Source organism: Neomonachus schauinslandi, chromosome 6 (genome assembly GCF_002201575.2).
Source record: "Neomonachus schauinslandi chromosome 6, ASM220157v2, whole genome shotgun sequence".
Lineage (NCBI taxonomy): Eukaryota > Metazoa > Chordata > Mammalia > Carnivora > Phocidae > Neomonachus > Neomonachus schauinslandi.
Genome location: NC_058408.1, coordinates 148184848 through 148209055, shown reverse-complemented (window position 1 = coordinate 148209055; position 24208 = coordinate 148184848). Strand labels below are relative to the sequence as shown.

General features: G+C 43.3%; 1 protein-coding gene across 2 annotated transcripts in view; it reads left to right on the top strand.

Annotated features, from left to right (window-relative positions):
- The window catches only part of DHX32 (DEAH-box helicase 32 (putative)), a 51521-nt gene that overhangs the window by 2940 nt on the left and 24373 nt on the right, over positions 1 to 24208 (top strand). Inside the window, exons 2-3 of one of the 2 annotated variants that reach the window (XM_021703758.1) lie at positions 10918 to 11441; positions 22756 to 22949. In XM_021703758.1, coding sequence (XP_021559433.1) covers positions 11160 to 11441; positions 22756 to 22949 — 476 coding nt within the window. In that variant the 5' untranslated portion in view covers positions 10918 to 11159. Of the gene's footprint in view, positions 1 to 10813; positions 11442 to 22755; positions 22950 to 24208 lie in introns of those variants that run through there. The other variant, XM_044916181.1, reaches the window with a different exon arrangement.

Below are 24208 nucleotides of genomic sequence, written 5' to 3'. Positions count from 1 at the left end.
TCCATTTTTGCCTCGTTTCCTCTTTGTCCTCCAGATCTGTGATGGTCTGCGCTCAAAATTGTTGGACTCCAGGAATGCTCTTTCAGCGTTTTACTCATTCTTAGTATAATTGGGCTGCAGGACTGTGCTGCTGCCCCCGCATCTGGAAAGTCTTCCAGGATTAGGTTAATGCCCACAAAATGCACCTCTCTCTCCTACTGGGGCCACTACCCAGTTTGGCACCTGGCCCTGTACTCTACTTTCTTGCAGTTTTCTCCCACTTTATGTGCATAGGTCTGTGCCTCTGATTAGATTAAATATTTTAGGAACTAAGTCCAGTACTCCTTTTAGCTCATAGTGGGTTTTCAGTGTATACCTGATAATTTAAATAGGATGATAATAGAGGACAGGCTTTTAGTCAGGGATGATCGCATTAATTTCTAGCTATGCCACTTTGGAAAGTCAGGAGCTATTCCTCATTGGTAACTGGGAATAACAAGATCTGCAATGATTGTCTAACAGTTGAGTTGTGAAAGTCAAAATCAGTGAAATGTGATTATAGATAGGAGTGAAAATATCTTGCATACTGTAAAGTAAATGTAGGTGGTTGTTATTGCAGGCATACAGCAAACATATATTGAGCATCCATAATGTGTCGGGTACTTCTTGGGGGTTGCTCTTCATAAGGGAATAGGAAATGACCAGATGGATTGTGTGTGAGGGCTTCCCGGGCAAAGGCACAGAGGCACGAGAGAACAACTCTAAGAAGGAGTCCATTGTGGCTGGAGCAGAGGGAACTTAATAGAAGAGCATAGAAGGAAGTGAAGCTGGGAGGCAGATACGCATTAAATCAGAAAGAACCAAAGGAGTGAGATTTGTATCTTGAAGGTAATGAGAAGGATTTGGGTCAGTGACGTGATCGGTTCTCCATTTGAAAGGGGTCGCTGGCAGCCTGTGAATGACAGATTGGTGGAGAGCCAAAACTGGAGGCAGAAAAACCAAGCTGGAGATTTTGTAGTAATTCCATGAAGAAATGATAAAATAAGTGTGGTGGTTGGGAGGGCGGGGAACAGGGGGTAGGGGCCTCTGAGAGGGTCCAAGTGGCAGGTCTTGGTGTTGTAGGGGGTGAAGAAGAGGGAAAAGCCAAGGATGACCGCCCAGGTGTTGGGGAATTGTTCTGTTATCGAAATCCAGAACACAAGAGAAGGAAAGAAGTCTTTTTCTTTTTAGGGAGTGTGAGAAATGCATCCATGATGAGTTCAGTTCATTTGAAATGCCTATCATCTAAATTGAGATTTCCCTTAAGTAGGAGTCAGACATGTGGGTCAGGAACTAAAGAAAGAAGCCTGAGTCTTTCAGAAATTGAAGTTAAAATATGAATGGTTTTCTCCAGGGAGATTATGTGGAATGAGAAGAGAGTCAAAGCTAGGACTGTGGGGTGCACAGCTATTTGACATGAGGAGGTGGGTGTGGTGGAAGAACCCAAGGAGACTGGGGAGGACTGGCCAAAAAGGTCAGCTCAAAATCTGGAAAGATGAATGAAGCAGAATCCCTGCTCTTGAGGGGCTCGTGCATTGGCATTCCCTGAAATTATATTTTCTTCCACTTGCCATAGAATGCACAACATACTTTATCAATCTGTTATTGTTTTATTAAAGTTATTGCAAAATGACTACCTGTGACTTTCTTAACAAGAAAGAAAATTTCCTGATATTTGTGGTTTTTCACCATCTCCATTTGGAACAATAATTCAAGTAAAATGTGGCTTCGGGAGTTATGATGATGCCTCATACAAATGCTGTCTTTACAAAAAAGTGGGCGAAAAGTTCACTTTATAAATGTTGGAGGTAAAATAACTATATTATCTTCCTAGGAAGACTGACAATAACCTTTTCTTTGAATTTCAGCTTTTGCTGGATCTCAGCAATTTGCCAAGGTAATATTTTAGCAAACTTTTTTAACTTTGCTCTTACTCAAATACTAGTTTTTAGAATATTCTTCAGTAAAACAGAACAAAACAATATTGAAGAGCACTGAATGGCCCAGTCATTCGAAAGTCTAATAAAACCCTTGATTTACAAATGTATATGTGAGGAGTGATAGGTTATTATGATATGTAAGTATTGACTGAGCTTGGGAGATCTTCCTGTATATAAGTCTACAAAAATTTAAATTACCAGTGGAATGTAGGATTCTTAAATTAATTGTGCAAGATTGGTTATTCCAGCTGTATTTGGTATGAACTGATATTGAGTTAAAAGTGAATCATTTTTTTAATTTGCGTGTTTTTAAAAAGCCAACTGATGCAATTTGCTTACTTAAAATCAAAAGTCCACTTGTTAAAAGGCTGGAGATAAGATTTTTTTTTAAATAAATGCTGAACTTTTATCTTGTTCAAGAAAGATTTTAAGTAGATACTAGAAACCAAATAGGATGTGCTTTGGGGAGCTCTGAGCCAATTAAAAGCAAACTACGGGGTAACCTTCTAAAAGTCCTAGTAATGATAAGCCCATTGTTTCAGTTAGAGTATCACATGCCTGGGAGATAAAGTTTACCTATTAAATATTTGGCTGTAAGGCCACGTGGGTGATTACAGCCATGTTTTTCAGAAATTCTCAAATGTCTTTCTTTTCATACGAGAGCTACACTTGTTCTGTTTTATGGTATTTCTTCCAGACCACCCCTGCCTGACATGTCCCATAGCATCAAGGATTCCTTCAGCCCACGGTGTTTCATCGTGAGCCCATGTTCTTTGATGCAGCCAGGAAGTGGTATGGCACAGTGTGGTTAGGCGTACACTGTATGCTTAACTGGGGCTAAGCTGCGATCAGGCTGCTTGACTTCAAGCACCTGCTCCCCCACAGATGAGCTGTTAGAAACTGGATAAATTAACTAAACCTCCGAAGGCTTAAATTTCCTCATTTGAAAAGTGGAAATAATAAAGTAAACCCTCACGGAGTCTTTAAGAGTTTAAATGAAATAATCCACACAAAGTGTTTAAGTACGTAGAGCATCTGGCACCCAATAAGCACACTCTGTAAAGGCTAATTGGTGGAATTATCATTACCATTATTGTTATCAGTTCAACTTTAGCAGCAGCAGAGAACCATGCTTCTCCCAGCGTGATGTGCATACCAGTTCCCGTCCACAGACTGTTACTGGTTGGCAGTGGGACAAGGAGCTTGTGCCAGAACGTGGACTGTGGCACTAATCCTACTGCTGCCTTGAGCTGACAGTTTTAGTAGCAAGACGTCTTCAATGAAGGAAGCAATGAGTTGATTTACATTCAGTGCAAGCTCTTTATGTTGCCACAAATAAGCATTTTGAATGGAATTGGCATGGAATGTTGGATCAGTGATCCTGTTCTCTAAAAAATAATAGCCCTTTATCCTGCAGACAGTTATTATTCACTTGTAATGCCTCATTAACCTTCTCTGTTCTAAACATTATAATTATGGGCTACAGGGATATTGTTTATTAGTTGAGCAAATATTTATTGATCACATGGTCTGTGCAGAACCCTATATCTTATTCTGTAGAAGTTGTAGAGATGGCTCAGAAATGGATCTTGACTCTAAGACGTGTGTGGTGAACCTAGAGCAAGAGGACAAAGTGAAAATCTGAATAAATGTGTTGCGTACATGTAGCGAGTGTTTGCATTAGTCCTATAGTGTGGTTCCAAAGGCTCCACGTAGACAGACGTCTCCTTTTGCTAAGCTGTTCCCATAAATGGCCAGAATTAATACTTTTTACTTTTCAGGACATACACTATCATAAGAGAGATCAGACTTCACTTTATGGAGGGTCGTGTTTCTCCTAGGAGGTTGAAAAATCTTAATAGGGAATAAGTGAGTTTGGGGACACAAATGACAAAAGTACAACTTTTTAAGATTAGTATTTACAGAAGACTCATCCTTAGGTTTTGTTTTGTTTTTTTGTTTTTTTGTTTTTAGATTACTGATTCTGCTGGAACCTGTATATAAATATTTAATAATAAATAATTTACTGCTGTGCAGAATATAAGGAGACCTTAAATAGATACGAAAATATTTATAAAGTTTCAATACAAATTAGCACTGATTCTTCAAGAAAAAATTCATTGGCCACATAGTGTCAACACAGATTCGGGAGTCCTATAAAAAGAATAATTTTTTTTAAAAGGCAAGATATGTGTGTGTGTGTTTCCTTTTCCCCCAGAACCCTTTCCCTAAAGAGTGGAGATGAAAAGGGATTGGCTCTGAATTAGATCATAGAACAGGCTATTTTCATAGACCTATCAGAAAAAGATTTAAAATGCTGAAGAAATGTTAGTTTTTTATAAATCTTAAGAATTTTTGTACATGAAAATGATCTTTTGCTGGGCTTAGTAAGCCAGCTCATAAATAACCCCACTATGTGCTTCATCCTGCCATTTGCCTTAAGATGTTACCAGCTCTCCTGGAACTTGTTTCACTAATGACTTTAAGAACATTATAATTCTTAGTATTAAAAAGTACTACAACAGGGGCGCCTGGGTGGCTCAGTCGTTAAGCATCTGCCTTCGGCTCAGGTCGTGATCCCGGGGTTCTGGGATCGAGCCCCGCATCGGGCTCCGTGCTCGGCGGGAAGCCTGCTTCTCCTTCTCCCACTCCCCCTGCTTGTGTCCCCTCTCTCGCTGTGGTTCTCTGTCAAATAAATAGAATCTTTAAAAAAAAAAAAAAAAGTACTACAACATATCAAATCTAAGAGGAGAATTGTAAAAAGAAGCAAAAGAGTAAAACAATTTTGATCAAGAAATGACTGGGTAAGTTAGACCCATGGCATTTAAAATAAAACAGTTTCTTTAGCATACCTTTGGTGATCTGGTCCTGTCTGCTCTGTGAGCTCATCTGTACCAGAACCTTTCTCTCTCCTTTTATGTACCAGCCACACATCACATCTTCCTTCTTCTAGTTTCTTGACCATGAGAGTAAGTCCGCATGTCGCAGACGATCTCCGTCCCCACCCCTGCTCTGCCTCGCCGGATAGTAAGCTCCGTGAGGACAGGACCCAGACCTGGCTGTTCTCTTTGTGACACAGGCCTGTTCGCAAGGTGGACACTTAGTGGGCGCTCAGGTCCTGGCTGAGTAAGTAAATGGAAGACCAGAAGTGTGGGCATGGAAGATGAGAAAACCTGAGGATAGAGAAAACTTATTAGATCATGAATAATATCTATCATAAAACAGACAGATGTTAGTCTTAAAAGTGGAAAAGCCCTAAAGAACAGGAAGTGATTCAGTCATTAGCTCCTCAGCCTCTAATTGCTAATTAAGCACCCACGATATTTGGGCTCAGACTGTGGCAATTACCAAAGAGGGTATCGCTCCAGTAACGGTCTAAGCAGAGAGACCGAAAACACAGGGAAAGGAAATAGGTAGTACAGATAGTTGGGCAGTTGCCTGGTATGTAAGGATGTTGCTTTGTCCATATCGGTTATGGAAGGTCGGAGGCCTGGGGCAAGCGTGGTCCGGGCCTCCGACAGATCTCAGTGCGGCCCTGGTGGTTTCTGCACCATGACTCTTCTGGAAGAAGAAAACGGCTTTAATATTGAAAAAAGCGTGAACGGTGGTTTGGGTGTCTGATTCAAGGACAAACCAAGAACCTATACAAATATTTCAGTTTTGGAATCTGGGAATTCCCCCAGTTCAGGCCAGAGCCTTTAGGAATAGCAGGAGTCTGTCCTATCGTTAATGAAAGGGGACACAAAGTCACAGAAGTCCCAAAGCGTAGTGACAGTAGGCCATCACCGGCATCTCGGCATGAAGTGAAGGACTAGGAGAAGGGGAGGAACTGAACCCTGAGGAGTCTGAAAGGACGTCGTCACTGACGCAATGTTAGGCAAACCTGGAAACGTTGAGTAAAAATATCTCTGAAGTGCCAACATCATTCACTCAGCAAATACTTACTGAATGCTTCGTATGTGCCAGGCTCTGTGGTAGACAGCAGTGAGCAAAAGGGACACAAATCCCTGCCTCATGGTGCTCGCCTTCTGGTGGAGGACACCAACCAGAAGCAAGATCAAGAGGTAAAATATATACTTTGTTGGCCTGTGGTGAGCGTCAAGGGGAAAGACCAAAGCAGGAAAAGGGGGTAGGAAGCGGGTCTGGGCTGTGGGGCATGTGGGTCAAAGCGTAGACGGGGTGGCCAGTAAGCCCTCACCGTGCTGACATTCGATAAAAACCGTTACGAGGAGAGGGAGCTAGCCGTTGGGACACCTGAGGCAAGGACGTTTCAGACAGAGGAGCAGGCTCGAAGTCCCGAGGCCAGCCTGAGCCAGTGTCTGTGGAACATCCAGGGGGCCACGTGGCTAGAAGTGTGAGGAGCGAGGGAGTGGTTGGCAATGAGGCCAGAGCCGTTGCCCGGTCCAGAGCCTCCAAGCTTGTTGATCCTGTTAAGTGTTCGGGGTTTTCCTTGGAGTAAGATGAGGTGGGAAGCCAGTAGAGACTTGCGAGCAGAGGAAACATGAGCTGACTTTAACAGGGTCACTGCAACTGGGTTGAGAAGGGCTAAGAGTGAAACCAGGAGGCCAGTCAGGAGGCTGCCACAGTGATCTCGGGGAACAGCTGCTCCCAGTGGTGCTCCACGTATTTTGAAAGTAGAACTGACATGATCAGGTTGTTTTCTGTTGCTCCTGCAACAAATCACTGCAAAGCGAGTGGTTAGTTATTCTCTTACAGTTTTGTAGGGTAGAAGTCCATCAAGGTTCTCGCTGGGTTAAGATCGAGGGGTCGGCAGGGCTGTGTTCCTTTCTGGAGACTCTAGGAGAGAACCCCTTTCCTTGTCTTTTCAGCTTTTAGAGGCCACCCACATCATTCCTTGGCTCATGGCCCTCCCTCCATCTTCAAAGCCAACAACACTGCAGCCCTCTGACTATAACTGGGAAAGGTTGTCTGATTTCAGGGCTCTCAAGATTAGATTGGACTCACCAGGATAGTCTCCCTAGCTGGAGGGCTTTAACTGGGTGACGTCCTCAGTCCCTTTTGGCCTTCAGAGTACTCATTCCCGGGTTCTGGGGATGAGGACATGCACATCTCTGTAGGCTGTTATTCTGCCTAGTACATCCATTGAAGGATCAGATGTGGAATTTGAGATCAAGAGAAATCAAGAATAATTTCAAATTTTTTGGTCTGAGCAATTGAAAGGAAGTCACTGACTTGGGAGGACCAGGTTTGTGGCTTTGGGGTAAATATCAGGAGCTCAGTTTAGGGCATTCTAAGTTTGAAATGCCTGTTATATATCCAAGTTGGACGTGATGAGTTGGTAGTAGAACACATGAGACTGAAGTTTAGGGTGAGGATTGACAGCACACACAAGCGGGAGTCTTCATATGGGAGGCATCAAAGCTGTGAGGCCGCAGGAGGCCACACAGGCCCCATTGGATCTCCGCAAAGTCCTCACGTTGTACGTTTGAGAACTTGATAGGTGTGAAGAATGTATTGTTGGTAAATTGAACATGGAGAAAAATGCAGAAGAGGAACAGCGAACAGCGAAACCTAATCCAGAGTTTCTCAGGACAAATTTCACAATCTTGTCTTACTTAATCCCTTGCAAACTTTACCTTTTCTGTGAACAGTGTTTCTAGAATTAACTGCACCAGAACCAAGGATCGCAATGACTAAGACATAGCTCATCTTACATCAACTTCTGATTCTTTCTTGTTGAGGTAGTTTCATGTTACATTAGATCTGTATTATTTTTCATAAGTGCTCGTTTAAAAGTTGTAATAGACTCACTTCAAAGGGCAGTCCTTGACAAATTATGCAGTCTACAATTTATATGGAAGAAAGCTTTGAAAAGGAGCAAATACCAACCTTTCAGATTCTTATAGTGGAATGTAGCTGATACTCCTAACACAACAGTTCTTATTAAATTTTATTTTGAGTGGCATGTCACCTACCATATTTGTTTTCCCTTACTGGTACTACTAAATTTGCCAAAGGCCAAAACATGGATCTCTTGTATGTATTTAATGACCTCTAAGAAAATACATAGGTCACGCCAGTAGCAGAATAAATGTGGAGAGGTGTTGTCTATCGTGAAAACTCCGCCACTGCCCTCTCTAAATCTGGGACTCAAACCATCAAGCAACAGAAAGTCCCTCTGAGTAGTGAAAATAGATCATCGCGAACTTCATGGTGCTGCCCCTCAGACTCACTGGATTCAATATAGAGCCCTTTGAGGCCTCAACCTTTACAAGTATTGTATCTGTCCAACAAGCCTAACTGGTTTCTAACATGCTGAGTAGGAGAGCAGGTCAGAAAAGCAGAGGACGGCCCCACTAGGTAAGCACACGGACCACAGTGTGACGTGGTTATCGAATCCCTGAGGAAAAGCGGGGCTCCAGACCAGTCTGGCCTTTGATCCCTGAATACTTCAGGGAAGTCTGAGGACATCATTCTGTTTAGGAACTGATGTAATGGTGACCCTGAGTCATGAAGAGAAACTTAGATTGTTTTAGTAGGCAGAGAGGTCTGGTTATCTGTTGCTGCCAAGACCAACACCCTGGAATGTAGTAGCTTCCAGAAGCGGTGACCGTGTGTTCCCTCTCACGGTTTTTTGGGTTGACTGGGTGGCCGTGGGTGCTGCTTTTGCTGGGTGTTGTGTTGGCTGGGCCTGTGGTCATCTGGAGACTTGACCTGGCTGGGACCATCTTCTGTGGCTTAACCCACATGGCATGTCTGTGCTTTCTGCCAGAGGAAGCCCAGCCTTGGTCTCTGCCCAGTGGCCTCGGTGTCTCACAGAATGACAGCTGGCTCCAAGAGGGAGTGTTTCAGACATGTGAATGCCTTGGAAGTGGTTCAGCATCACTTCACTGCATTCTTTGGATCATAGTGATTCACAGGGCCAGCCCAGACAAAGGGAAGAGGAAGTAGACTCCACCTCTCCAGGGGAGCAGTGACAGAGCATGTGTGGCCATCTTTAATCCAGCCTAACAGAGAAGTTGGTGATGGAACCGTACAGTGTACGTGTGTGTGGTGAAGGGGCCAGGTGACGCTTCCATCTCTAGAAAGATGACTGTTTGGAAAACTCGACTCTTTCCTGATGGTTCAAAGTGGTCGATACTTTATAATCTTTATAAGATTTTACTTTAAAAGATTATTGCACCTTTATGGAGTATTATAAAACTAAGAAAAACATTTCAAGGGTGTTTATTTGGTAAAAATAATAGCTGTGTTTTTTTAGGTAAAACAGTTCAGAAATAGTACCTATGGCAATCATTAATCATAATAACAGCAATTTAATTTACATGTAGAATGAGAACCTCTAGAAGGGATTCTAATCAGAATAAAGGAAAAATTGAATATAAAACCAAATGTTAACTTCTCTTAAGCAGTGGAATTTTCTGATTCTTAGATGACTTCTTAAAGTCATCTTGTCCTGTGATCTCAAGCCAGCGTGTTTCTTGGAGCTGTTCTGTGGATCTGGTCTCACCCATGGGAGCAGCAAAGAGCTGCGACGTTAACCCATACTACATTTGTGTTATTACACCATTCTAATTTTGAAACAACTTTCAGAATGAATTTTGAAGAACCCTACCTTTGAGGAGCTTAAACATCCTTTCTCCCGTCCCTCTGGTTATTAATTTCTCCCTCTTTCGGCCTATTTGTGTGTGAGCTTGTAAAGTCTTGGTCCTGAAGTATCCTTAACATGTGTTATTAACTGAAGCCTGAGGAGGCACTCAACAGGTGTTCCTTGAGTGTGTGTTTCCCCGGAGCCTGACTTGAACAGTGAAGAGCCTTTTTTTTTTATTACGTAGGATGAGGAGCTAGCCCTGTGAGCCCACTAACCATCTAAAGCAATAGTTAAATAAATGAGGTGCTGTAAAAAGAGTAATTTGACAATATCATGAGTTACAGATTACGCTTTGTTCTTTTTTACCTGAGTTTCTCTGTATTTTTAGTTTTCACCTGGTTAATGTGAAAAGGGGCTTATTCCCAGCAATATTGATTGGATTTTAAAAAATCAGGATTGAAAGATCACTTACCTGACTTGTAGGGAATAAGTTACTGGTGTAAATTTGCCCTTGATTGGGTAATTTCTCTTCTTCATTTAAAATAAATATTTTCCGGGCGCCTGGGTGGCTCAGTCGGTTAAGCATCTGCCTTCGACTCAGGTCATGGTCTCGGGGTCCTGGGATCGAGCCTCATGTTGGGCTCCCTGCTCAGCGGGGAGTCTGCTTCTCCCTCTCCTCTGCCCCCTTCCCCCCAACTTGCTCTCTCTCAAATAAATAGATAAATGAAATCTTTAAAAATAAATAAATGTTTTTTTCTGTTGTCACTTGAATTAGCTATTTTGGAATCAAGACCCTGGAATCTCAAGACATGTGCTTGAGGCTTCTGGTTTGATTAAACAAATGAAAGACCTTATTAAAAAAAGCGAGCTATAGCCTCCGAGGGGGAAAAAAATAAAGCCACTTCCCTCACCTGTCATTGTAGACTGGCATAAGCAAATCTAAATGAAGTTTTTAAAAACACTCTCCTTTAAGCTAGAGGATTTCTTAATTAAGACAAAATAGACTGTCTTGTAACCAGGTTAGGGGAAGACTCCCTGGCCCTCAACAGTTTTCCCTGTCACAGGATCCAGCATCTGTTTTGTAGTGGGGTGAGAGACCGCGTGATAGAGCCTCACAACCACCACACCCCCGGCTCGCTGTCGGCGCCAGTGCTAGAGGTCAGGCCGAGAGCACCAGGTCCAGTGTGGAACTGTCCCCAAGCTGGCCAGGAGAAAATTGCAGCTCATCAAACTTGAAGAGCTAGCCTGAATTACTCCTGGTCTTTCGAAGAGGCAGCAGAAATGACAGGCAGGAACCAGCTCGCGGAAAAAAGCCAGTTAACGCTTTTGTTTTGAAGGCCTGTGCTTTTTCTTTTGAGCATCTCGTATGTGTACCTGATTTTCCTTCTTTTGTTGGTGTGTTTGTAGGGTGGCGTATGGACAGTCATTTAACGTGCAGAAGAGCGCTTACGTGAGCTGAGCAGAGGCAGCACAGCAAGGAAGACCGGATGCGGATCTGAGGAATTAACTTGCGAAGACTTTGAGCTGAAGTCTTGGCGATTGAGGCGCCCAAGTTTGTATCCGTAGACTCTCAGCGCTGTTTGCAGTGGCTTACTGTCGGAACAGCTTGACCGTAGGATGCCAGCTACTTAAGCTCACTCTTGGACAGGATGGAAGAGCAGGGACTGGGATGCCCAGGCTCTGCCTCTGAGAAACGCTACTTCCCCGAATCCCTGGATTCCAGTGATGGGGATGAGGAGGGGGTTTTGGCTTGTGAGGATTTGGAACTTAACCCTTTTGATGGATTGCCATATTCATCGCGTTATTACAAACTTCTAAAAGAGAGGGAAGATCTTCCAATATGGAAAGAGAAATACTCCTTTATGGAGAATCTGCTTCAGAATCAAATTGTGATCGTTTCAGGAGATGCCAGATGTGGCAAGAGCTCTCAGGTGAGTAGGCATTACGAAATGCCATTTGCTTTATGTGTTGTACTTTTTTATTACTTAAGTGCAATGTCAGTGTTCAGTTTTAATAATGATATCTAAACCAGAAAAACCCAAAACAGAACAAAAAGAGCATTAGCAATTCAGGCACAACAATTAAGTTACGTTCCTAGTTTTATTTCTTAAAGCCAGCTGAGTGACCGTTAATTATACCTATGTGGATATTGTGTTTAGTGTGCCAGTAAATTTTCTCTAGAATGGTAGATAAAAATCCATTCAAATTATTTCATGGCTCGTGTTACATTTAAAAGATACGATAGGTGTTATTTGCCTGCCACGGATTTGGGGAGATTAATTATCATGTTCATGTGCCCAGCAGTCTGATGATCGTGAGGTGTTTGGTCATGCTTCATGGTGAAGCTGGTTAAATTACAGAAATTCAACAGCACAGAAAATTTTTATTTTCCAGACTATAAGAAACATTCTGGCTCAAGGTCCTACATTTTGGGATCTAGTATGGAGGATAGAATTAGGGTAGTTAATGAAAACATAATGTCCAGGCTGTTCTTATACCTGAACTTCTAGATTTGATTTTAGTAGTATCTGTATTTTGGTTTTTAAATTCTAAAGCAAGCAGTATTTTTATTACAAAATTCATGTATGGATTCTTGCAATGTAAGAATTAGAATAGACCATAAAGATAATCTGACAGAATGCCTTCATTTTTCAGATGATGAAACTGGCCCAGAGGGATTTGATAATTTGTGTAATGTCACACAACTTCCTAAACTGCAATTCCAAGAGTACTTTCTACTGTACATTACCACGTTCAGGTTGTTTGTTACCTCTGAGGCTTACTTGTTCTGACTTGTAGAGAGAAAGGATGGACAATAGGTGGTTTTTCTTAGAGCTGCCAATGTGGAGGGTTTGCTATGAATTGTTATTTGTTACAGTGAGTTGTTACAATGAATGCTTTTGGTTTGTCAGCAGGAAGCTACTGTCGAAAACTGGGTATAATAATCCTCATTTCTGTGGACAAATGGCAAGTTAAAAAATCATTTGAAGTTGTTATTTTGCAATAATTCAGACTTAGGAAAAGTTGCAAAAATAGGACAAAGATTTTCCATATGTTGTTCACCCAGCTTTCCTAAGTGTTAATATCTTACATTTGCTTTATCATTCTCTCTCTTTCCATGCACACATGCACACACAGACATACAGACATGTACAGTTTTTATCCTGAGCTCTTTAAAAGTTAATGATATGATGCCCTTTGCCTCCAAATACTTAAAGTATTTACTAAAAACAGGGCACAGCCACACTGTAATTATCAAAGTCAGGAATGTAGAATTGACATTTCATGATTACCTAATGTACAGATACTCAAATTTCATCACTTTTCCTACTAATGTCCTTTATAATAAAGTATTTTTCTGGTCTAGAACCCAATCCAAATTACATTGCATGTAATTTCCATTTCTCTTTTCTCACCTCTAATCTGAAACAGCTGCTCAGTTTTTCCTTGTCCTTCATGACCTTGACATTTCTGAGGAGTACCGCTAGGTGTTTTGTACAACATCCCTCAGTTTGATCCTGTCTGACCTTTCCTTAGGATTAGATTCCAGTTACGCATTTGCTGCAGGAAGACCACGCAAGTGCTCTGGTGTCCTCAGTGCATCCTGTCAGGAGGCATAATAAGATTTCTCCCCTGACATTAATTAAATTTGATAACTTGGTAAGGTGGTGATTGTCTTGTTCTTCATCGTAAAGTCACTGTCTTCCCCCATCATTTAAAAGCTGTGGGGAGATTCTCGTACCCATTGCCTACTTGAAGAAATAAGACACTGTTATTCTCAGAGGCTGTTTGTGTGGCCCTTCTCTGTACTTTATCCTCTTTCCTCCATAAAGTAACTTGTATTAATCATTTCTTGCTTTCCTTTATAGCTTTACCGTGTTTTTTGGTTAAAAACGCTGTTAACTTCGGTTAGCCAGTTTTTCACTATTAAATGAACATACTGTGTTCTTCTGAGACCAGCTTGTCTTGCCCAGGTGTTACTGACATTCAGCCATAACAGTGATGCTCTAACTTGAGTCAATCAGACTCACCTGGAAGCCTTCCAGAACCGACTTGCCGCTTCACCCCCCCCCCCCCCGCCTCAGTATCTAATCCAGTAGGTATGGGGAGGAGAGCTGGGGTGGTTAACAAAGCTGCAGGTGATGCTAATGCTGGTGGTCTTGAGAAACCATGCTTTGAGAACCACGGATGATTCTGATGCTTTATAGCTGGGCTTCCTTTGTTTTTCCTTTTAATGACATCCCATTGTGAGAATATACCAGTTTATATATCCATTCTCCTGGTGATGGGCACTTGGGTTGCTTCCAGTCTTTGGCTATTCCAACAGTGTTGTGTTGAGCATTTTTGGTTGTTGTTGTTTTTTTGTTTGTTTGTTTTGTTTTTTAAAGTAGGCATAGAGCCCAATGCAAGGCTTGAACTCACAACCCTGAGATCAAGGCCTGAACTGAACTCAAGAGTCAGACACTTAACCGACTGAGCCACCTGGGTGCCCCATGATGAGCATTTTTGTATAAATCTTCTGTTAAATATTTTCAAGAGTTTTTACACAATGGAGTAAAAAAAAATCAGTGTTTCACTTAAAAAAAAGTAAAAAGATATGGGGAGATACCTAGAGACTATATAAAGTACGCTTCTCGTCATGCATTTGCCTACTGGTTTTATTTAGCATCCTTAGATCATTCTTTGACATTATTACACTGGTGGTAACCAAATTGGTGATTTTTCTAATTCTGACATTCCTTTTACATTTAATATTTGGAATTCTTCTGAAAAGCTAAACTTCCTCTTTGTTATTTATCTGTTCATTTATTTCAATGTGGGCTCATAATTCTTTCTTCTATGGATTATAATTCATTACTCAGCCCATTTATTTTGTTTCTCAAATTGTCCCTGATATGGCCTGTGGGAACCCCTTCAGGATGACTCCTGTGTCCTTATGACATGCCCCCTGGTTCCTGAGCACTTCTTTGCTCTTTCCCAGTAAGACATTTCAGGCTCCACTAGTGTCTGTTCCAGTCTTAGAAATAGCCATTTTTCTCAAGGAGCGCTGCTTCCTTTTAGTGGAGAATTCTACTTAGAAACCAAGATGGGGACACTAAGTGGCATTGTCATCGGCTTGTCATTGCTTCCAGGCCCTGTCAGTTAACAGAGCAAGGACATAAATGTGTGGGGGGGATGTATGGCTACCCCCTCTCGATACCTCTAACTCTGCTTCTCTGTCTCTAGCTCTTTCTGTTTCTCTTTCTCATGTATTTGTCTCTCTCTACATATTTATCTTTCTCTCTCTGTGTATTTTAAAAACCACAAATTCATGCTGATGCCTCTTGTTCCATGTCCATACCACAAGGTTCATTGTTTTTGCCCATTTCCCATGTGTAACTCCGTTCTCTAACTGTGGGAAACCTGCCACTCATTATTCGCGATAGCTTTACTTGTTCAGTCTTAGAAACATGCTCATAATGTAGTTTCAGAATTGCTAGCCCACACTTTTGGCTAAAAAAAAATTAAATATATACTTCTTGAGTTTTCTTTTAGAATTTGTAATCTTTTTTTTTTTTAAAGATTTTATTTATTTATTTGAGAGAGAGAGAATGAGAGACAGAGAGCACGAGAGGGAAGAGGGTCAGAGGGAGAAGCAGACTCCCTGCCGAGCAGGGAGCCCGATGCGGGACTCGATCCCGGGACTCCAGGATCATGACCTGAGCTGAAGGCAGTCGCTTAACCAACTGAGCCACCCAGGCGCCCAGAATTTGTGATCTTTAAGGATAAGGATTATCATACATTTGTAATATGTTAATACCTAGCAGTGGTTTCTCCTGTCATCTTTGACTTCTCAACCATTTTCACAAATAATGCTTGTTTTCTGTTAATTGGGAAGTCAGTGTGTATCGACAGGGTGGCAGAAATCAAAATAGTACTCAAATGATGGGAAAATGGGCCAATTCTAAACTAATTTAAATACTGGGAGCATTGGTGGTTTTCTCAATTCTGGAAACAACCTGGTTATTTTTTACAGAGAGCTTCCAAGACTGTTTTGTTCTTCAGAGTTTTAAGCCTTTCAAACAAAAGTTTGTCTTTAGACCCAAGCCTTCTAAAGAGGACCACAAATATTTTGCAGGATCCTAAAAATTTCATCTCTCTTTGGTCCAGCTGGCGTTTTGTGACTGCCCTAGGGAAAATGGGAGAACCTTTCATATATTTATAGAGCCTTTTCCTATTGCCTTTTTTGGGGGCAGCTTTATAAAAAAGCCTGAAAGAGAATGAAATATTTTTAGAACTATCTATTTTACTTGCGTCTCCTTCTCTAGCTTTTGTCCTGAAATTTCCCAGGAAATGGATGGGTTAGTGAGGTGGATAAGCGCGATGTGCCTGAGACTTCACCTACATGAAGAAACTATATGGTACAGAACATCTCCACCCTATTAATTGAGTAAACATGCCGACCATTTTCTGCTGGTAGATTCTACCTGTGTTCACTCCATGTCGAGATATGTACAAATTATGATATCCAGGGACATGGGACATATAATTCAGAAGGGGACCCACTCCTCAGTAATGTATCCTGATACAGTACCTCACCTCGGGTAGCCTTAGGAGCATGCTCAGGCACAGGCACTTTGCAGGACTGTTTTTGTAAGGATTCATACCTTTGGGTGAATCAGTGGTGCTGAAGGTTCCTTCCAACTTTTGGATTCCCTGGTTGTGGTACTGGAATAAGAGTGAGAGATCAGAGCGTTGGCACTGGCTGCAGCCCCCGTGGTCCTAGAAAGCGGAGGAGGAACCAGGCTGGCACGGACAGAGGAGTGATGGGAAACGGGGGCTTGTGGGGGCCTTTGGGACCAGGGTGTATTAACAGGAGCAGCGTGTGTCTCATAGATGACTTTTGTCTCGCTTCATTTATGCACGTATCCATTCAGTGAGCTGAGACTGTCTCTGGCAGTGGGTGCAAGGCCAGGGAGTTCTACACGGATGTGGCTGTCCTCTCGCCCCAGTAGCAGCCGTGGGCCCGCACACGGGTGCTGCTGCTGCTGCTGTCCCGGATTGGGCCCACCTGCGGACCCCAGGCCCCAGCTCTCCCAAGCCCAGCCGCCGGCCTCCGGGCCTGTTGCCTGGAGAATGGAGCGTCTTCGCTTCACTTTGAATTTGGACAACTTGTAGAACTCCAGCCACTAATTTAAGCTGATGAAGCCTTTATGTAGATTAGATTCTGGTTACTCAGAGGACTCCTCTTACCTACTCTCATGCTGCAGATGGGCCAGAGTCCTGGTGATCTGCTTTCAGGCAGGAGACAGGAGCTGGGGACGCACATTCTTACTCTGCACTCTTAACACCGATTGCCTTGCACACCCCAGAGGCAGCTGAGCTGGGCTTTGGGACAGAGCGGGGGCATGCTTCAGGCTTTAACACACTTGGCACGTCACATGGTCCAGGAAACGGCATTTAAAAAATGGGTTGAGGGAGGGATGCCTGGGTGGCTCAGTCAGTGAAGCGTCTGCCTTCGGCTCAGGTCCTGGGGTTGAGCCCCGTGTTGGGCTCCCTGCTCGGCGGGAAGCCTGCTTCTCCTTCTCCCTCTGCCTCTCTCCCTCCATCAAATAAATAAATAAAATCTTTTTTTTTTAAAGATTTTATTTATTTATTTGTGAGAGAGAATGAGAGAGAGCACATGAGAGGGGGGAGGGTCAGAGGGAGAAGCAGACTCCCTGCCGAGCAGGGAGCCCGATGTGGGACTCGATCCAGGGACTCTGGGATCATGACCTGAGCCGAAGGCAGTCGCTTAACCAACTGAGCCACCCAGGTGCCCAATAAATAAAATCTTTTAAAAAAGAAGAAAAAATGGGTTGAGGGAGTTTGAAACAATTGTGAGGTGAGTTCTGAATGAAAATATTTGCGGTTGTGATTTCTAGTAGGCAGAGTTTGTAGACCAAACATACAAATTTGGGGGTTGCCTATTGCCCAGACTCCCAGATAAGTGTGTAAATAGGTTTATTTTTGTCGTGTGTTAAAAGAGCAGTTTCTGTTCTCCCCCTAAGTGGCCCGAGGTGACCTCTGAAAGTGGTTCGCTAGTCGCTTGACCCAGAAAACCCTACAAAATCATGCAACTCAAGAGGTTCAAGTCTGCGTGTTCACTTGAAGAACACACGTGAAAGTGCCCAGGCCATCAAGGGTGTGCAGATCTGAAAAGCCACCAGGTAGTGAAGGATGTCACTTTGCAGAAGCCATGTGTGTGCCACTCCGTCGCTGCTGGTGGAGCTGGTCCGTGTGCCCAGGCCAAGCGGTGGGCTGCACACAGGGTCGGGGGCCCAAGAAGAGTGCTGAAAAATGCAGAGAGTCATGCTGAACGTAAGGGTTTAGATGTCGATTCTCTGGTCATGGAGCACGTGCAGACGAACAAAGCCCCCAAGATGCGGCCTGGAACTTACAGGGTTCGTGGTTGGATTCACCCCTACGTGAGCTCTCCCTGCCACACGGAGTGATCACCCTGACTGAAGAAGACCAGATTGTTCCCTAAACCAAAAGAGAAGGTTGCACAGAAGAAAAAGCTATCCCAGAAGAAACTGAAGAAACAAAACCTTACGGGCCCGGGAATAAATTCTGCATAGAATAAATGCAAAAAAAAACCAAAAAACAAAAAAACGGTTTCCTATTTTGTTCACCAGATTGTACGGCTTTTGCTAAGTTCTTTTTTTTTTTTCTTTTAATTTTATTTAAAGAATAGAAGAAGGGGGAAGAAGGAGAGGGAAAAGCAGGCTCCTCGCTGAGCAGGGAGCCCGAAGTGGGGCTCGATCCCAGAACCCTGGGATCATGACCTGAGCTGAAAGCAGACACTTAACCGACTGAGCCACCCAGGTGCCTTTTTGCTAAGTTCTGAAGTGTTACTTAAGGCACAAAGCGGCCTAGTACTCAGTGTTTCTCTCTACAAAGAGTAAAGCCAAATGATTTATAGAAAGATGTAGGTAATTAAGCTGTCCAGGTTCTTGTGGTACCAACTTATAATATGTTCTGGATGCCAGGGGGCAGGGGACCATCTTCCGCAGAGAAACCATGGAGGGTGAACTCTCGAACAGGTGCATAACTCATTGGTGAGAGGCTAAGGTATATTGGGACAAAGAAAAAGCCACTCCCAGAGGGGAATCAGAATCAGGCCACAGAAGGCCACAGTGTTTATTGTTGGCACAGAGAAATGCAGGCATGCCCTGTGACGCTGTAATTCTGGTGTCCCTGGAAATGATGAAATGTCCACATTTCTAGCAGTTGCTGAATCATACTTTTTTCAGCCGATACTTGAGTTTGCTAAGGTATCACACTTGACAATGGGCCTTGGCTGGCTTAGTGATTCAGAAGGTGCATAAAGCCAGAGGAATTGTACTGAGCAGGACAGGTGAGTTCGTGTTTCCTTTCCCGTGCGTGAGTGTCACTTGCTGCTACCGTCCGTGTGTAACTGTTCCCGCAGGGGCTGTGCGTCGTGGGCAGTCAGAGCGACAGTTGAGTGGGCTGTCTGCAGTGAGCCGTGGCTTGCGCTCCACTCGTCATTCGGCTGTGTCAGCAAACATCCCCACATTAAGCACAGTATGCATGTGGCCAGTCTTTCACTGGTTATTTTAACGGATACAATTTAGAAGAGCTGTTCCCACTTCTCAATTTTTTTGCCTTGTAGGTGAAATAATTCGCTCAGTTGTGGAGGGGGACAAAAAAGGACAATGAAGGGCGCCTGGGTGGCTCAGTCGTTAAGCGTCTGCCTTCGGCTCAGGTCATGATCCCAGAGTCCTGGGATCGAGTCCCACATCGGGCTCCCTGCTCGGCGGGAAGCCTGCTTCTCCCTCTCCCACTTCCCCTGCTTGTGTTCCTGCTCTCGCTGTCTCTCTTTGTGTCAAATAAATAAATAAAATCTTTAAAAAAAAAAAAAGGACAATGAAGACTGTTGGATTGTTATATTTATTGCACTTCCAGACCTATATGACATTTATACCATTATAAATGCCCTATAATAATCTAATCTTGCAGCATTTGTTTATATGAGTAGATAGAAAAGAAATGCAGTCAAAATTCCCATCAGTAGCTTGGGAACATGGCCCGTAATTGTTTGAATCATGTAGCATTCCAGACATTGAAAGCCAGCTATCCTGGATCGTAGAATAATAACCATGTCGAATATATTCAGATGTTCTAGCGACACTGGATGGCGTAATTTCAGCAACAGTTCTCCCTGTGTAAAACAGTGCGGGTGGTCATCATAGTGTTGTGTGTCGACACTGTCGTTAGCCTGGAAAGAGTGATTAATTAAACATGTTGACAGCTGAGAGTCTCGCGGCTCCCACTGCCACCTTTATATGAAGGTGCTTGGAAGCACCTGCGTGTGGTGGAAACGACGCTAGACGAGAAGCGGGAGGATTGAGACCAGTTTGGGCTGGGCTGCACACTGGCAGTGAGACTCAGGCAAGGCACCTTCTAAGACTTTGCTCGCGTGTAAAGTGAGAGTGTGGCCGACGTGCCCTCCAGAGATTTCCTCCGGCTCTGAAACCCTGTGATCCCTACGCCTAGCTCGAGCTCCGGCCCCTCGGCGCTCCTGGCCTGTTTGTCAGTTGCTCTCAGGTTAGCTACACCTGGATGCGCACCCTTAACAACCCGACCTAACTCGTTCCTCACTCGCGAAGGTCAAAGGTCGTCTTCCTCCCCTCCTAGCTCCTCGCTCCCTCACAAATGCACCCTCTGCCGTTTACCTTCATTCATTTTATTTTATTTTACTTTCCAGTTTTCTATTCTTGATGGTTGGTGATACTCACCCTACTATTCTTAGTTAGAAATCTGAGAATATTTGTTTCTTCTCATGCATAGTTACTCCACTTGTGAGTACTACTCATGCTTTCTTTGTAGTTAAATGTCCCTTGGTTTTATTACTTCTCAGTTCTGAGTCCAAGCCTTTTCCTTTTCTTCCTCTGATTATTATTACGATATCCTTAACCTTCCATCCATCCAAATATTTATTATCCCTATTATGTGTGTCAGGCCCTCTGTTAAGGATTGGGGAAAATATGAACCACACACATCCAGCTTAAGGACTCTCCAGTCTAGTGGGGAGACAAAAATTCAAACAAATGGTTTTATTTTATTTTATTTATTTGAGAGAGAGAGAGCGAGAGAGAGAGCATGAGCAGGCTGAGGGGCAGAGGGAGAAGCAGACTCCCCGCTGAGCAGAGAACCTGACTCCGGAATCATGACCTGAGCCGAAGGCAGACGCGTAACCAACTGAGCCACCCAGGCGCCCCTCAAACGAATGGTTTTAATACGGTTTTCACAAGAATGATATTTAAAGTCTCAGCCAGACACCTAGAGAGTGGACCGTGATATGAAGGGAATCAGGTTAAAAAGCAAGGGTTTGGCAAGAATTAAAAATTACTTGCTAGGGAATGAGGGGACAGAAAATTTGTGTGAAAAAAAAATGAAAAATTTATGTCAATTCCCAGTGGGGTGATCTGGTGACGGTGAAGCAATTCAAGGTAGAGCATACAGAATCATAGGCTTTTAAAATATTTTTGGAAAGTATAAGGAATTTGTTCATTCATCAAATATTTATTGAGTAAAATTACTTGAGATTGTTTGGTGACCAAGATAGACAGGTCTCTGGTCTCCCAGAGCTCATAGTGTGGCGGGCCGGGTGGACCCCAGGAACAGACCAGCAGTGGCAGGAAGGGTCATCAGTGTATGGTCGTTGGGTAGTGCCCTATGGGATCTAAGTAAGCCTGTGGAGCAAATGTCCCAGGAGCTTAGACTCGAAGGTAACTCATCCCTTCAACCCATTTTATGGAGAAGAAACTGCAGCTTAGAGAAATTGTGATTTACAAATAACAAACTAGTTGGGGCGCCTGGCTGACTCAGTCAGAAGAGCGTACAACTCTTGGTCTCAGGGTCGTGAGTTCAAGCCCCACCTTGGGTGAAGAGATTACTAAACAAACAAACCAAATAATAAACTAGTAGCAAGCCAGTCCTGGAAGTCTGGACTTTGGTCCCTGGAGTACCTCGTCGTTCCCTGCTGTGCCCTGATTCCGCATTTTCTGGGTGCAGTACCTTAAACCTTCATCTTTCACAGAACAAAGTGGGTGCTGAATAAATTAATTACTGATTAGTTTTCAACCTGTTGACAAGGCTGACACCTATCTTAAAGTGAAGGAACTACATTTGCGCTATTAATCATTAGGGATTAGCATTCTATAGCAGTTCATTTTGGAGTTACTTATGATTTCTGGTTATGTTTATTTTTCAAATTATAGTGAGGATTATAATCTAGGAGTTCTATGATGGCTCTACTAAATAGCACGTCTCAAAATAATTAAACATGTTAAAACCTTTTAGTACCTTAGATCTATTTAAAAACCCTCTTGGAATGATTTATTTTAAAGACACATGTAAGAAAGCATGGCTTACTGACAGTGCCTAAGGTTACAGCATACAGATGAAACAAGTACTTTCTACTCTACTCATTATTGCACAAATGAACTTGATAAAGCCAATTGCTCTATAATACATTTTCAGTAAAAGGATTTTTAATATAAATGACTCAACAACAGCCTTGGAATTGACTCTTTCCAAATCTGGATGGATTGGTTGACTAGCTCAGTGGGCTTATTTTACATCGTATTTAGCTGTTAAACGCTGTGAGATTTCCTTTTAGCTTCTGTTACCAGGGAAATGTTGAGTAGGCTTATCTGGTTATTTTGTTATGATCATTTAGGTTTAAATGTGCATGCTTTAATTTGGAGTCACTATTTTTCATCGAAATGCTATTTAATACTTACATTGCTTAAAACATAGTAGTTGATACCAGAAGCCATATTTTTTTTAGATTTTACTTAAATTCAACCTAGTTAACATACAGTGTAACCAGAAGCCATATTTTTGATGGAGCTCTCTTGTAACCAGGAAGAAAATAACAGCCTGTAAATACATGAGTCTTTTCAGAAACCCAGCTGAGGTTAAAAATCTTTTTTTTTTATTTTGCTTTTATTTTTATCTGCATTTTTTTTTTCATCTGGAGGAAGTCAAACTTTCCCAGTCCCTGCTAACCCTTAAACTTTTTAATAGGAATGATTCTGTGCATAAGCACAGATGGTTCAGGTTTTCACTGAGTGAGATGTAGCGTAGCCCCCTGGTGATTCACTGGTGGAAGAAACAATTATTTATAAGATGAACCCTGGTGTTTTGGTGGTTCTCCCAGAGGAAGCTGATCCTGTCTCATTTTCCCCGTGAAAGGTTCCTCAGTGGTGCGCCGAGTACTGCCTCTCCATCCACTACCAGCACGGGGGCGTGGTGTGCACACAGGTCCACAAGCCCACGGCGGTGCAGCTCGCCCTCCGCGTGGCAGACGAGATGGATGTGAACATTGGCCATGAAGTTGGCTACATGATCCCCTTTGAAAACTGCTGCACCAGCGAAACCATCCTGAGGTGGGTGTGGGGAGCTTGGGCCTGCTGTGCCTGATGACGCTCGGCTTGTGTTCTACCATCCTAGAGGAGCGTGTTCTTGTGTTCTACATTTTAGACATCTATAATGTGTCCTAGTAACGGGCCGCTCCGTCTCCAGCCAGACGTGCACTGGCGGTTTTCCTACACGGACATCATCAGGGATTTCTTGTCTAAACTTCTTCTGTATCTCCCCATAATCCTCAGGGAAAAGATATGACTTGTTAGGTTGGACCCAAAGGCCCTCAAGCTTGGGCTTCTCAAGCTCCTCATGATGGGTCCGTACAAGTTACCTGTGCAACAGCCAAGCTGACACATACATGTGGTCCTCTTGTGCCCCTGTGCCCTCTGCTTGGAATGCCGATGGCTCTTCTGGGGTTGGCTAATTCCTTCTAGGCATGCAAGACCCCATGCAAGGGTCACCTACTCCAGGAAGGCTTCCCTTCACCCTCCTGTACTGTACCTTAGAAAATACTCGGCCGGACCTCTATAAAACTTGGTACCAGCCTCCACATGGCAGGTTTGATCAGTGTTTGTCTACCTCTACTTTTCAGAGTTTTATAGGTTCCAAGGATCCTTCTCAGTAGCTACCACAAGCTGAGGGAGAAAGGCATCTTTTTATCTCTGTTTTTAGCTTCACTGTGAGATTTCCTTTACACAGAGGGTTCTAAGAGCTTAACACACAGAGGAAAAGAGAAAAGAAAAAATATAATTGAAAAAAAGCAGTGCTCTGGGCCAGTGTTTCTCAAGAAGTTTTATATCATAGCCCACCTAGAAAGTGAACATATCTAACAGCACCTCAAGGAAATGGTCAAAGCTGCCTGGCCATCCCAAGGGCTTCAGCTGCCCCAGGCACTGCCTGACCACTGCAAGGGCTGAGGAGACAAGTGTCTTAGGAACAGTATATTCGCACGTCTGTAGCTCCTTTATGTGACACACCGTTGGGGAGGCTCTGCTTTAGTGTAACAGGGATGGTATATATGGGATGGTGTGGTGTGGCACGGTGTGGTACAGTGTGGTATGGTATAGTACAGTGTGGTGTGGTGTGGTATGGTATGATGTGGTGTGGTGTGGTCTGTGGTATAGTACTGTGTGGTGTGGTATGGTGTGGTGTGGCATGATACGGTGTGATGTATGGTACGGTGTGGTATGGTGTGTCGTATGGTATGGTGTGTGGGGTGGTATGGGGTGATATGATGTGATGTGGTATGGTACGGTGTGGTATGGTACGGTGTGGCACAGTG